General features: G+C 43.9%; 1 protein-coding gene across 1 annotated transcript in view; it reads right to left on the reverse strand.

Annotated features, from left to right (window-relative positions):
• Positions 1 to 14,718, reverse strand: part of LOC106607631 (nuclear receptor coactivator 1-like) — a 95,499-nt gene that overhangs the window by 27,131 nt on the left and 53,650 nt on the right. Inside the window, 2 exon segments of the mRNA XM_045719522.1 lie at positions 6,900 to 7,066; positions 12,607 to 12,712. Of these exon segments, the coding sequence (XP_045575478.1) occupies positions 6,900 to 7,066; positions 12,607 to 12,695 (256 nt within the window). The 5' untranslated portion in view covers positions 12,696 to 12,712.

Consider the following 14,718-nt stretch of genomic DNA (forward strand, 5'->3'; position numbering starts at 1 on the left):
GAATCAGATAGGAGAGGGTTGAGAGGGGGAGTGGGTGGAGGGGGACACAGAGGGGGCAAGAGGTGAAAGAGGGGAGTTTGTTGCAAGGGCGAGAGAGAGAGAGAGAGAGAGAGAGAGAGAGAGAGAGAGAGAGAGAGAGCGAGAGAGAGAGCGAGGGGCACAAAGGAGCGGAGTGCGGGCCTAGGGAGAGGAGGGGGAGGGGAGGGGTGAGCAGAGCAGTGTGTTCTTGGTTCTCCCTGCGTAGGGGAAGCACGGCTGTGCGAGAGGCCCTCTTGCACAAGGTCAGGGGGCAGGGATCTCAGCCATTGGCTGCTCTCTCACACATCCTAGCTCTGACTGACATCGCAGGGGCCGCTAGGACCCTGACAACCTCATGCCATGGTTATGTCAGCTCGAAGTAGGCTCATGCGGGGGGGGCATAAAATAAACAGAGGATCTCATCTCGTTCAAGAACCCCCAAAGCCTTACAAGGAGAAAAACACACACACCCTGACCCTAAATGTTCCCCTCATTTCACTGAGGCTGAAACAGGGAAAATGGCACCTTCTACACAGCACAGAGAGGCTTTTGGAGAGCCATCGTTGCGTGTGCTAATTCTGGTGCAGGCAAGTGAGCGCCACTGTTTACTCTTACACTTCTACTCCACTGCGTCTCCCTGCCTGTCTCCCTGCCTGCCTGTCTCCCTGCCTGCCTGTCTGCCTGTCTCCCTGCCTGCCTGCCTCCCTGCCTGCCCGCTCAAGGCCAACACCAGCCCTCTCTTAGTCCATTGGGCCTCCGGTACTACCCTATTCCAGATAGGAAACCAGGGCTGGAAGGAATATTCTAATTTATACTAACGTTCTGAGTCTCCAAGCCTATTTGTGATGATGGGAATCAGGGCCAGGAATTAAAAGACGTTCGAGCAACTACGCCTTTCTGTTAGGCAGCCATCTTAAGGCCTTTGGTGTGTGTCTAATGTATATACACTACAGTGCTGCTTAGAAACGCCGCTGCTTGTGTGTGTCCATACTAACAGGATGCTTGATGGGATCTCTGATGGCAGGGAGAAAGCTGGGGAAATAGATACTGAACCATGTAGTCCCTTAGACACAGATCTTGGATCAGCTTTCTCTCCCCAAATCCTAACCTTAAACATCAGAGTGAAAAAGAAAAACCTGACCTTAGATCAGAGCCTCAGGGACAACGTCATCATCATCCTACTCTAACTGCTTTAGTTTCCATCCAGGCAGGGAGAAAGCTGGGGAAATAGATACTGAATCATTATTCCAATGGTGTGGTCGTAACATACTGAGTGTCATGCTCAGAGGTGTCCCAAGTTAAATGAAAATGTTAAGGCGCGGACCTAAATCGGACACGGTTGTTTTCAACAGAGGGATTTAAAGGCTTGTAAAATAATCTCCTGCATCACCTCGGTCTAGCCCATCATTTCAAAGCCTATAGGTTCCCATTCGTATTAGCGAAATACAACTACATTACTAGTACATTGGTATTGATTTATTACCTACACTCTCAGAAAAAAAGGTGCTGAATTGTACCTAAAGGGTCACAAACGCTTCACTGTAGTGGTACCTGGTAAGGTACGCCCATTACACTATTAGTTACAGATACTTAATTGTACCCTTGCAGTTCATACCTTTAGGGGACAAGGCAGTATCTTTTTTACATATAAACGCAGTAAAAAAAGAAACGTCCTCACTGTCAACTGCGTTTATTTTCAGCAAACTTAACATGTGTAAATATTTGTATGAACATAACAAGATTCAGCAACTGGGAAATAAACTGAACAAGTTCCACAGACATGTGACTAACAGAAATGGAATAATGTGTCCCTGAACAAAGGGGGGGGTCAAAATCAAAAGTAACAGTCAGTATCTGGTGTGGCCACCAGCTGCATTTGGGGCGGCAGACAAGGTAAAGATCTGTCGTTCTGCCCCTGAACAAGGCAGTTAACCCACTGTTCCTAGGCCGTCATTGTAAATAACAATGTGTTCTTAACTGACTTGCCTAGTTAAATAAAGGTCAAATAAAAAAAACTAAAATAAATTAAGTACTGCAGTGCATCTCCTCCTCATGGACTGCACCAGATTTGCCAGTTCTTGCTGTGAGATGTTACCCCACTCTTCCATGTTACCCCACTCTTCCACCAAGGCACCTGCAAGTTCCCGGACATGTCTGGGGGAATGGCCCTAGCCCTCACCCTCCGATCCAACAGGTCCCAGACATGCTCAATGGGATTGAGATCTGGGCTCTTCGCTGGCCATGGCAGAACACTGACATTCCTGTCTTGCAGGAAATCACACACAGAACGAGCAGTATGGCTGGTGGCATTGTCATGCTGGAGGGTCATGTCAGGATGAGCCTGCAGGAAGGGTACCATATGAGGGAGGAGGATGTCTTCCCTGTAATGCACAGTGTTGAGATTGTCTGCAATGACAACAAGTTCAGTCCGATGATGCTGTGACATACCGCCCCAGAACATGACGGACCCTCCACCTCGATCCCGCTCCAGAGTACAGGCCTCGGTGTAACGCTTATTCCTTCGACGATAAATGTGAATCCGACCATCACCCCTGGTGAGACAAAACCACGACTCATTGGTGAAGAGCACTTTTTGCTAGCCCTGTCTGGTCCAGCGACGGTGGGTTTGTGCACATAGGCGACGTTGTTGCCGGTGATGTCTGGTGAGGACCTGCCTTACAACAGGCCTACAAGCCCTCTCTCAGCCTATTGCGGACAGTCTGAGCACTGATGGAGGGATTGTGCGTTCCTGGTGTAACTCGGGCAGTTGTTGTTGCCATCCTGTACCTGTCCCACAGGTGTGATGTTCGGATTATCTTTGATGGTCCTGAAAAAGGGACGCTTCTTTTTTTGCTGAGTTTAGTCATAGAGTACAAAAGCGTACCTTTAGAAAAGGTACAAATGTGAATTTTTGGGGTACCACCACAGTGACAAAGCCGTTTGTTCATTTGAATAGGCACAAATTGACCTCTTCTTTAAACCAAGTGCCTCAAGTGTACACGCCTCTCCGCCATCCCACTTCTGACACCAATGTAGCAAATTCAGGGGGTAGCCCCACCTGGGACTCAAACCTGGGTCCTGCGACAAGCCAACACTTGAACCATTATGCCAAGAGATCTGTGTTGGGTAAGGTCTGTAAAATATGAATTACAGCTATTTACTGTCACATGTTATGTTAACCTTTAGGACTTTAATTAAGAAAACAATAAACCACTTAAACTGGTACAACACCTCGATTCAAGATTGGCCCCCACAAAAAAAAATTACTGAAAGCCACGCCCCCCACTAAGCCACGCCTCCAATATAATGAGGCCCCACCATTATAAAACAGTATTGAAATTCTGTAAATAAAATGGGCAATTCTTCTTCATCATTGTACCTTATGGTGGCTACAAATATTTACCTTTTTTCAATACAATGTTAATTTGTAGCTTTTCTGCTTAGCCAAGGTTAAGATCAGTACCATCAAGAATCATAAGGGTACACAAAATATATATTTTTTTGAGTGTGTGATGATTGTACCTTTATATTCCAAATATTTGGTACAAAAATGAACCATTATTCTAGATTATCCGCACATGTTGGAGCTGTGAACACAAGCATTTCGCTACACCCGCAATAACACCTGCTATATATGTGTATGTGACCAATACAATTTGATTTGATTTGACAAGTACCCTAAAAGGTAATAATGAACAGTACAGTGAGATGTGTACTTCTGAAGGTACATTATCTGTACTTTGACATTTTTGTACCTCAGGGAACAATACTTTACCCTAACTTAACCTTTTTCTAAGAGTGTGTTAACCCCCAAACACATAGAGCTGAGAATGATAACAAGATGGGTTGGGACCCTGAGACAACACTGGCTAGATGTCAGGGGCTGGAGGGAGGCTGCCTTGTGAGAAGCTCTGTTAAAACGGGTGAGAGGCCATGTCCAAACAGTGTTACCACTCTTCTGCCGAGGTCAAGTTCAGAACCCAAAACGTATTCAGGGCCCTGGTTAGGCCTGGAAACAAGCTGATTGTACGCTTCAGAGTGGCTCAGGCCCTGGGGATGTAGAGATGTGATATTTAAGTTTTTCATTTTTTATACATTTCCAAAAACCTGTTTTTGCTTTGTCATTATGGGGTATTGTGTGTAGATTGATGAGGGAAAAAATATATTTAATCAATTTTAGAATAAGGCTGTAACTTAACAAAATGTGGAAAAAAGTCAAGGGTTCTGAATACTTTCCGAACGCACTGTACATTACTCATACTGTTTTGATGAATAAGTCATCAGATAACAAAATACATGGAATGAAACGCTGCCACTGACAGCAATCCACCCAATTATACTATTGTAAGATGACTTTAACGCCCCCATAGTGATTGAGCAACTCTCGGCAACTTCATTGGCAGCTTACAGCAATATTCTGAATACATTTGCTGTGCATGTTTTCCTCAGTCGTCTGAATGTCCCCCTTAGTTCATAGAACTGTAGTTGTGTGAGTAACCTTCGATATCTGCTATTAGTGGCTGGGACAAATGTAGCGGTAAAAGTGCACATCTTGAAATCATGTCCCTGCTACAGGATAGGGCTCTATCTTTTGAGCAGTTATTATTATTATTATGAGCTATTATCGACTATGACCCCATTCCTGGAAGCTCAGACTCTCAGGAACACATGCATATATTATGCTTCCATCTAGGACGCACCAGCTGTGCAGGACTCATTAGAAGAGGAGTTATGGATCTGAACTGAATAATTCTAAAACATTTCTGATGCATTTCAATCACTCCAAAGCATACTTCCTTTGGCGTGGAACTTGACATTACATGATTTGACATATCTTTGTATTAACTTTTATTGAGATATTGGCAATAAGGCCAGAATCAAACTAGTTTGATTTGTTTCTGACACAAATAACTTGATAGTGAATAGATTGATTCATGTATGAATATATTTGACTCTGTAATCCCCCCCCAACTCCTGCTTCAAAGAAAAGTCTAATCTGACAGTAGGCTGACAAAATATTTTACCAACTTACAAACAGGTCTATCGAGGAAACATTGTTTTACAAAGTAAAACAAGAGAGATAGGCTTTTGGCATGAGAGTATTGGCCATTGTCGGCAAGTTGAGCTGCACATCATTGGGTAAGTCAGTGAAAGTGGAAAGCTTTTCTAGGACTATAATTTCCTGTAACTGTCATTTCGATCACTTGTTTGGTATTAAAAAAGATTCTATTAAAGTCTCCAGTCATATAAAATGACATAGAATTGTATGAAATGTGTTTATAAAAGGCCAAAAACTGTTCCCCATGTGAGCACCTTCTTTAAGGGCCTCTACTCTAATGCTCCGTGTCACTACGCAAATGTGATGATATGCACGCACTGCTTCATTATAAAGGTGGGTTTTTTCCATCCTTTCCGGTACCTCAGAGGCACCCCAGGTCATCCCCCTCTCACAATAACTTTCTGTTCTGGCATCTAGACTTTTACAACTTAAGCACTACCCTTCGGAGAAGTCAAGAGTATTTTTTGGTTGCCCGAAGATTATGATCTTCTGACAATGTAAATGATCTATTTATACACAGAAGTACCATATACTGCCTGCCTTTCTCCTACACATTAGGGGAGGAATCAGAAAGATCAGTACTGGAATTCTTTGTGCTTTGGTTGTTATCAGTAAAACAAATCTCAGAGCAGGCTCAACTTCCCTGACTGCCATAAATGCCATGAATTGTCTGTCTTTCACTTAAATAATGTGGAGGAAGCAGAAAGATCAGTTTTAGGCTACGGGGTTTCTGTATAGTTATTATATTTTTTAAATATTATTCAGCTGCCCAGTGGGGCAACCTCAGAGCAGGCTCAACTTGCGCGACTGCTCAGTTCACTTGCCCCAGGCAATAGGCAACCCTTAACGTCAATCCCTGGTGTGTGTCTGAACATGTGTGTGTGTGTGTGTGTGTGTGTGTGTGTGTGTGTGTGTGTGAGACCTGGAACAAACACCAATGCTCTGGCTCTTATCGTTTTATGGCTTTTCCATTGAACACTGACCAGTTACTGATTAAGAGAGGATCTGGGAGCACAAGCGCCGCCACTGAGACCACGTAAGTAGAAAGAACTGGGAGAGCTGCCCTACCAGACACATAGAACTAATGATATGTAAGGGTACAAAAGATGCATGCAATGATACGTAAGCATCAGAGCAATATGGGCCTATAGAGAACAGAGATACGGCCCTGGTAAGCATTAAGTAGACTAACATAGGATGCGTGTGGATGGATATGCAAGGATCCATAAGATGCAGCAGAATGGCGTCACAGCTTTCAGTGAGTTAAAAGTGGGATTAGTCTGGTTTGTCATTCAGCCTTGAGGACTAAGAAGCATGATTTCCCAGGGGTCCCTACGGCTGGGCAGAACTCACCTAGCGACCTAGACGTCTTTAGAAGGAGTAGGAGTGGGGGATTGAGGGAGAAAGAGCAAATGAGTAAAGAAGTGAGGGGGGTGAAGTGACCATGTGGGTCAGAGTGAAGTGACCATGTGGGTCAGTAAAGTGACTGAGGGGAATGAGAGTGAGAATGTGGGGGCCAGAGGTCATCACAGGGATACTAAAACAAGGAATATTCTGACAAGTTGGAACGTTTGGCCTGTCCCCACAAGGAAAAAGGCTATTTTAGGCTTAGGGGTTAGGGTTAGGAGTTAAGGTTAGGGGTTAGGGAAAATAGGATTTTGAAAGGGAATCAATTGTTTGGTCTCCACAAGGATAGTAAAACAAACGTGGGTGTGTGTGTGTGTGTGTGTGTACTAGAGAGAGAGCAAGACAGCGCATGTGTGTATGCAAATGAGTGGTTCATTAGTGAGTGAGAAAGTGTGTCTGATGTGCTGTTGCTCACCCTGCTCGCGCCGTTTGATCTGCTGGATCTGGTCCACGGTGCTCCTGAGGATGTGGCACTTGTCTGGCTTGACGTTGAGGCTGGCGATGTCGCCCATGTTGGCAGACAGGAGCTCAGCCAGCTCGTCTATGTAACGACACTCCAGCTCCCGTCGCCGCTTCTCCACACTGCAGGGACAGACACACACACAGTTTAGGTTGATTTTTGAGAAATGTTCATAACTTAGCTGAAAGTGATTTTATGGCGTGTTAGCTGCAACCAAATGAATCCTCCTTCACAACATAAAGGATAACTTGACCTGACACAGAGTCCATGAAACACACAGAGTTCTAGTTCGAGAGTACAACAGACGCGAGCAGGAGTTGAAGGATTTCCTGAAGGACAGGAGACAAAGAGGTGAATGAGATGACATTGTAGAGTATTGGAACGCAGTCCTGGGCTCATCAGAGAGTATCCAGGCAGACTGTCCGCTGCTGCTGCTGGGTTGGTACCAACGAGTACGGGGAAGGATGGAGGGGAGAGGAGGATCAGGGCTGGGGGGGATCTACAGGGGCAGCGGGCCTCTCAATAATTCATGGCTTATATGAGGCCAGCACATAGAGAGAGAAGGGGGTGGTGGCAGTGGGACCAGAGCAGAGAGCTGCAGGAGAGACCAGCGCTGACAGGGCAGAAAAGCAGACCAGTGCAGAGAGCGAGAGAACAGCTGAGGAGAGGGGGATTAACCCTGCTGCCAGTGTGTTATTGTTCCACCTAGCAGGGCATCAACTGAAATGCTATTTTTTCTCTCTCTCTCTCTCTCTCTCTCTCTCTCTCTCTCTCTCTAATCAAAGCTCCCAGGGCTGCTTGGAACTCAGTCGCCCATGTACACACAGTGGATGCACTCAGATCCACATCCGCACTCTAGCAGCAGCCCAGCAGCTAACTGAGTTATCCTAGCACTGAAAGCCCTACGAGCTGAGAGCAACCCTGGCTAAAAGCTGAGAGTGACTACTAGCTCTGCACTAACCATGTGTGAGATATTAGAGGAATGCAGGGACTGACTACGGCTTGGCTTGACCTTGTTCTCTCAATTTTTTTGCCCGCTGAAGCTGAAAGTAAGTTGCAGAAGAAATGTGGTAAACATGATAAAATATGAGTGATAAAATGGTTGGATACTTGAGATACTTGGTCTACAAAACAGGATTGAATGGGATTGATCGCATTTTCAGACTTACGTAAGATAGCCTACTACTCGTAATGTGATGAGTAGATTGGATAGTCATAATTCAGGTTAGTAATATAACTCAATCACTGTTTGCAAAAAAGGCAGTTCAATGCATGGCTGAGCGCGTATAGCGTAGAGGCCTAGGCTATTTCTTCTCTCCGACTGTAGGCAATTTAAAACATGTTTTTTAAAGCTAGGGGAAGCTCATGCTTTAATAGCCCATTTTGAATGATTTTAGCCTTATGGACATCAATCTGGTGCCAATTTTATTTATCTGCTTTTCAATTTTTTTAAACAGCCAGCTATTAATGGCTAACGGAAACCATGGTGTGTGTGTGTGTGTGTGTGTGTGTGTGTATGTGTGTGTCAGAGTGACTATATTTTATTAATGCCAGTGTGAGATCTGTATTTAATGACGAGATGCACATCTCCGCCCTAACAATTGGAGTCGTTGTCCCAAAGGCGGGAATGCAGGCAACAAGCTTGGTCCAAAATAAGCCCACAGAAACTCATTGGCCTCATTTTCGCTTCTTCCTCAATGGTTTACACACACACACCAAGCCCCTCCCCCTGCCTCTCACACCAGCAAAGTTAAGAGATCACATACTCCTGTCTGACATTTGGTTTCAACTTGATATTTACATTTGGTCCCATAGAATTGGTCCAAATATTATTAGAATAATATGGACACAAACACATTGAGACATTATTTTACTGTAATAGAGGAGAAGTTAACCTTTCTAACAATATAATGTTTATCTCAACTATTCAAATTGCACGCAGAGCAGAGCAGACACTACTAAAATGAGTGTCAATGAACATTGATTCTGGAAAATATATACCCAGTTTGTCACGCGGCATTGGTGTACCACTAGCAGCATTTTAGCCAAAGACTGTTATACTAGCTGTCTAGTCTGTGTTTTATAAATGGGCAATAAGCATAAAACACAATTATATAAGGAATTGGCAATTCGTTCTCATTCAGAGAAATACGGTAGGCCACTTGATTTCAACATCTGAACAAAGTGGACAGGTTAACATGCCTTTCAAACAGTTGGAGACAGATAGAAGGGTTTGTTCATAACAATTCAACTGTTCAACCTTGCTAGTTAGCAAATAGATCCAAGTTGGCTAAACTTGAAATATAAAGATTAGCTGGCTAATCACTAGCACGTGGGCTTGGGATTGTTGATGAGACCTGTGTTCATTTTCTATAGCCCAATGGCTGCTACAAGAAGTTAGTGTCACGTCCTGACCAGTAAAGAGGTTATTTGTTATTGTAGTTTGGTCAGGACGTGGCAGGGGGTGTTTGTTTAATGTGTTTCGGGGTTTGTTGGGCAATGTTCTATGTTAGTCTATTTCTATGTCTGTGTCTAGTTTATCTATTTCTATGCTTAGTTTATTGGTTTGACCTTCAATTGGAGGCAGCTGTTTCTCGTTGCCTCTGATTGAAGGTCCTATTTAGTAGGGGTGTTTTTTCATGGGTTTTTGTGGGTAGTTGTTCCTTGTGTAGTTGTGTGCCTTACAGGACTGTTTCTCGTCGTTGTTTTTTTTGTATTAAGTGTTTTGTTTCGTTTTCTTCTCATTAAATAAAGAAGATGAGCATACACATTCCCGCTGCGCCTTGGTCCAATCAGTACGACGAGCGTGACAGTTAGTGAATGTGCATTATGCATGGTTCTAGTTACATTTGTAACAAAAATAGCATTTTCATAGACTTTACAGCCAGATCAGTGATTATTGCAAAAAAAAGCAGGTTCAACTATTTTGATAAAAATAATTAAATTATTAGTGGGTCATATTGTCTTATGCGTAATTGTAAGACAACGCTTATTCAGAGCAAACCTTAAAAACATTTTTAGATACATATCGTGAATCGCCCATAAGTTTGAAAAAAAAATAGCGATATGATTTTTAGGCCATATTGCCCAGCCCTAATTGTATGTATATGCGAGTGAGTAAGTGAGTGAGTGAGTAAGTGGGTGAGTAAGTGAGTGAGTGAGTAAGTGGGTGAGTAAGTGGGTGAGTGAGTGGGTGGGTGAGTAAGTGAGTGGGTGAGTGAGTGGGTAAGGAAGTGGGTGAGTGGGTGAGTAAGTGGGTGAGTGAGTGGGTGAGTGAGTGGGTGAGTAAGTGAGTGAGTGGGTGAGTGAGTAAGTGGGTGAGTGAGTAAGTGGGTGAGTGAGTAAGTGGGTGAGTGAGTGTGTGTGTGTGGGAGATGACAGTAGGTCAGTGCATTAGAGCGGCAGGTAGCCTAGTGGTTAGAGAGTTGGGCCAGTAACCGAAAGGTTGCTAGATCGAATCCCCGAGCTGACAAGGTAAAAATCTGTTGTTCTGCCCCTGAACAAGGCAGTTAACCCACGGTTCCCCGGTAGGCCATCATTGTAAATAAGAATTTGTTCTTAACTGACTTGCCTAGTTAAATAAAGGTTAAATAAAATATAACATTACCAAGGATGCTCGTGGACAGGCGTGGTGTGTGTGTGCATGTCAGGCATGGGGTTGGTGTAGAAACAGACAGGCCGCTCTGTACTGTGCGGTGGAACAAGCTGCCGTTACATCAGCCTACTGAAGCCTTGTAGAGGAGACCCTAGCTATCAACACACACACCTCCACGGCAACCTTCAGCCACTAACAGAGCATCTATAGGGCCAAATCCCCATATACAGTACAATGCATTGGGAAAGTATTCAGACCCCTAGACTTTTTCCACATTGTTACGTTACATCCTTATTCTAAAATGGATAAAACAAATAAAAAAATCCTCATCAATCTAAACACAATACCCCATAATGACAGAGCAAAAACAGGTTTAGACATTTTTGCAAACATAAAAAAATAACAATAGAAATACATAACTATTCAGACTCTTTGCTATGAGACTTGAAATTGAGCTAAGGTGCATCCTGTTTCCATTGTTCATCCTTGAGATGTTTCTACAACTTCATTGGAGTCCACCTGTGGCAATTGATTGGACATGATTTGGAAAGGCACACACCTGTCTATATAAGGTCCCACAGTTGACAGTGCATGTCAGAGCAAAAACCAAGCCATGAGGTCGAATGAATTGTCCATAGAGCTCCAAGACAGGATTGTGTCGAGGCAAAGATCTGGGGGAAGGGTAACAAAATATTTCTGCAGCATTAAAAGTCCTGAAGAACACAGTGGCCTACATCATTCTTAAATGGAAGAAGTTTGGAACCACTAAGACTCTTCCTAGAGCTGGCCGCCTGGCCAAACTGAGCAATCGGGGGAGAATGGCCTTGTTCAGGGAGGTGACCAAGAACCCTGAACCCAAGAACCCCTCAGGTCACCCTGACAGAGCTCCAGAGTTCCTCTGTGGAGATGGGAGAACCTTCCAGAAGGACAACCATCTCTGCAGCACTCCACCAATCAGGCCTTTATGGTAGAGTGGCCAAACGGAAGCCACTCCTCAGTAAAAGGCACATGACAGCCCGCTTGGAGTTTGCCAAAAGGCACCTAAAGGACTCTCAGACCATGCGAAAACACGATTCTCTGGTCTGATGAAACCAAGATTGAACTCTTTGGCCTTAATGCCAAGTGTCAAGTCTGGAAGAAACCTGGTGAAGCATGGTGGTGGCAGCATGCTGTGGGGATGCTTTTCAGTGGCAGGGACTGGGGGACTAGTCAGGATCGAGGGAAAGATGAACGGAGCAAAGTACAGAGAGATCTTTGATGAAAACCTGCTCCAGAGTGCTCAGGACCTCAGACTGGGGCGAAGGTTCACCTTCCAACAGGACAATGACCCTAAGCACACAGCCAAGACAACGCAAGAGTGGCTTCGGGACAAGTCTCTGAATGTGCTTGAGTGGCCCAGCCAGAGCCCGGACTTGAACCCACTGGAACATCTCTGGAGAGACCTGAAATTAGCTGTGCAGCGATAATCCCCATCCAACCTGACAGAGCTTGAGAGGATCTGCAGAGAAGAATGGGAGAAACTCCCAAATACAGGTGTAATAAGCTTGCTAAAACTTCTAAAAACCTGTTTTTGCTTTGTCATTATGGGGTATTGTGTGTAAATTGATGAGAGAAAAAATTATTTAATCAAGTTTAGAATAAGGCTGTAATGTAACAAAATGTGTAAAAAGTCAAGGGTTCTGAATACTTTCAGAATGCACTGTATACTCTAAAAATCTCTGAAATTCTCACACAAATCTCCCATTGACATAACTGCATGATAACACAAGAATTCAAGCTAAGTGTGCACAGGCTCAAACTCCTATTCCTCAACACCAACAGGGACATAGAAGTGGGTAGCTTCTTGGGTTACTATGCAAACTATGAACATGAGAGAACAAATCTGAAGGGTAGTAGCAAGGTTATACTGTACTTTAGAGGGGATGCTTCTTGTTGAGTATGTGTAGTGGTGGAAAAAATGTACTCTTGAAAGGCAATGAAGACCATCGTCGTTATCATCATCTTGTCAATCGTTTTGGATAAGAGTGTCGGCTAAGTGATTAAAAGGTAAATGCACCGTGTTCTTACCTCTGCTCTGAGGTGTCGCATGGTGAGCCCTTCCTCTTGCGGGACTCTGGCGTGGCAGGATCCAGGGCACTTTCCCCTACAGCACTCATTCTGAGCTTCAGGACACCTGGTGAGAGAAGAGGACAGGGTTAGCCTGGGGAAGAAACCACAATCACAGCTGATTCAAAATCGGACATAACTTCTTTGTCTCCTACATGATGAGTGGTGTTAAGAACACAAAGCCTAACCCGGGAAGAACCATCTTGACTTCTGGTCAGCATGACCTGAATCAGGATTGGTTTTAGGGCTGGGACACTGAGGGTTCCATTTGACAGGAAATTACATCTTCATTTCCCTCCTAATTGCAGATCCATGTTAGGCATCTGAAGCGAATGGGACCCCGCTGATCACACACACACACACACACACACACACAATAATCAGCCTCTAAAGCCCATTGCGCGTGAGATGCTGCTGTCGAACGAGACGAAACATAATTGAGCAAGCAAACACTGATTCGAGAGTGCATAGGATGGATCTCGTGAGCACACAGACCAATCGATAGTGCAGAGATTTGGTCAAGAAAGCAGAGGATGTGTTCTGCGAGAGGACAGGTCAAACTTGAGAGCTTGGGCGAGCAGAACATCAATGCCACGGATCAAAAAGAAAAATGTCTGAATCAAAAAATATAGAACCGTAAACAACATGGTTCAAACGTGTAACAGTTTTTTGGGAAAGCATCAAATTGTCCACCAACAATACTAGTCATATGTCTATGTCAACTTTTCACTCTCAATTTGTCAAGATGCTGTCTCTCAAGACTTGGAACCTTCGGATTTAAATGTATCTTTTTTCTCTCTAATAAATTTCAGGCTGGTGGGCAAGAGGTGGGTGTGTGTCTAGAAACCTTAGATTGGTCACTTTCACTGGAGTGATGGCCGGACTAACAAACGCTTGAGTCTAGTGTTGTCAGTCCCGTGTTGTGTCATGTGATTGGTTGAGTTAAGTGGATGAGGTCAAATGGATGGACTTCGGAGTTTCAGGGCCATCTGTTAAGCTTGCTAGCTAGCTTGAACAGTAATCACGAACAACTTGGGCAAACCAGCTTCAACTTGATACATAAGCAAAGTAATTGGGAAATAAAACAAATCGCTATACTATACCTTGAGTTGAGTGGAACCTACTTACTAAAGTTAGCGAACTAGCTAGATAGCTAATTAATTATTAACCAGCAACGTAAAACGAAAAGCAAATGGCCATCTCTAGCTAAGTAACACCATAGTCCACCACTAGCTAATTGTTTGTCTTCACCTTTCCACAAAGTGTCTGGTATGTGTTTGTTTGATATGAGGGAGGTAACCCCAATGTATCAAATAATAGGTGGAGTATGGGCATAATGTGGCTGTGATCTAACAAGTTCATTCATCATACACTATGTCCTGGCCATAATTGAATATATAGTAGCTAAATATAATGACTCTATTGTTGGGAATGACATGTGGGTACACACGTAATAAGGGACAGTTAGTAATGTACTGGGGTGGGGGAGTTGTCCAAAATAGGGGAGGGTTGTCCAACTTTTTTTTTGCTTTGGGGAGGGTAGTGTTTTTTCCCTGGTTTACATTCGCTATTTTGCAGGTTTTACGATATAATTTCTTCCATCCTAGCCACATTTCCTCATATGTTAGCAAGTGCCTCCCCTATCAAGGTGTTTTGGTACTTCCCTTATGCACCACGCTTTTCCATGCGCTAACTTTTACTGTACCACAGGTCAATGAAGTCTACCAGTCTGTCTATCCCGCCCTCTATCCACCATTCATAGTAACAATAGTGGTAGGTGGATCGTTTGTCCAGATCTGCAATAGGCTAACTAGCAATCATACCACACATAAAATCATTCAAAGCTGGATCGATTTTCAATATGAATCCACAAGAACAAATAAGAATAGCTGATAGGCAGCGGAGAGGCCAGGTGCATCAACGCCAGTGAAGCACGCTCCCCTATTGATCTTGTTTAGGGACAAAACAATTATCCTACCTAGACTAGCCTACAACACCACAATGCAATGAATAATTGCATTATTGTTTTCAAGTGAGTACACAACATTTTACTCTAGGCTGCAGTGAAAATGT

Source organism: Salmo salar, chromosome ssa06 (assembly GCF_905237065.1).
Source record: "Salmo salar chromosome ssa06, Ssal_v3.1, whole genome shotgun sequence".
Classification (NCBI taxonomy): Eukaryota; Metazoa; Chordata; class Actinopteri; order Salmoniformes; family Salmonidae; genus Salmo; species Salmo salar.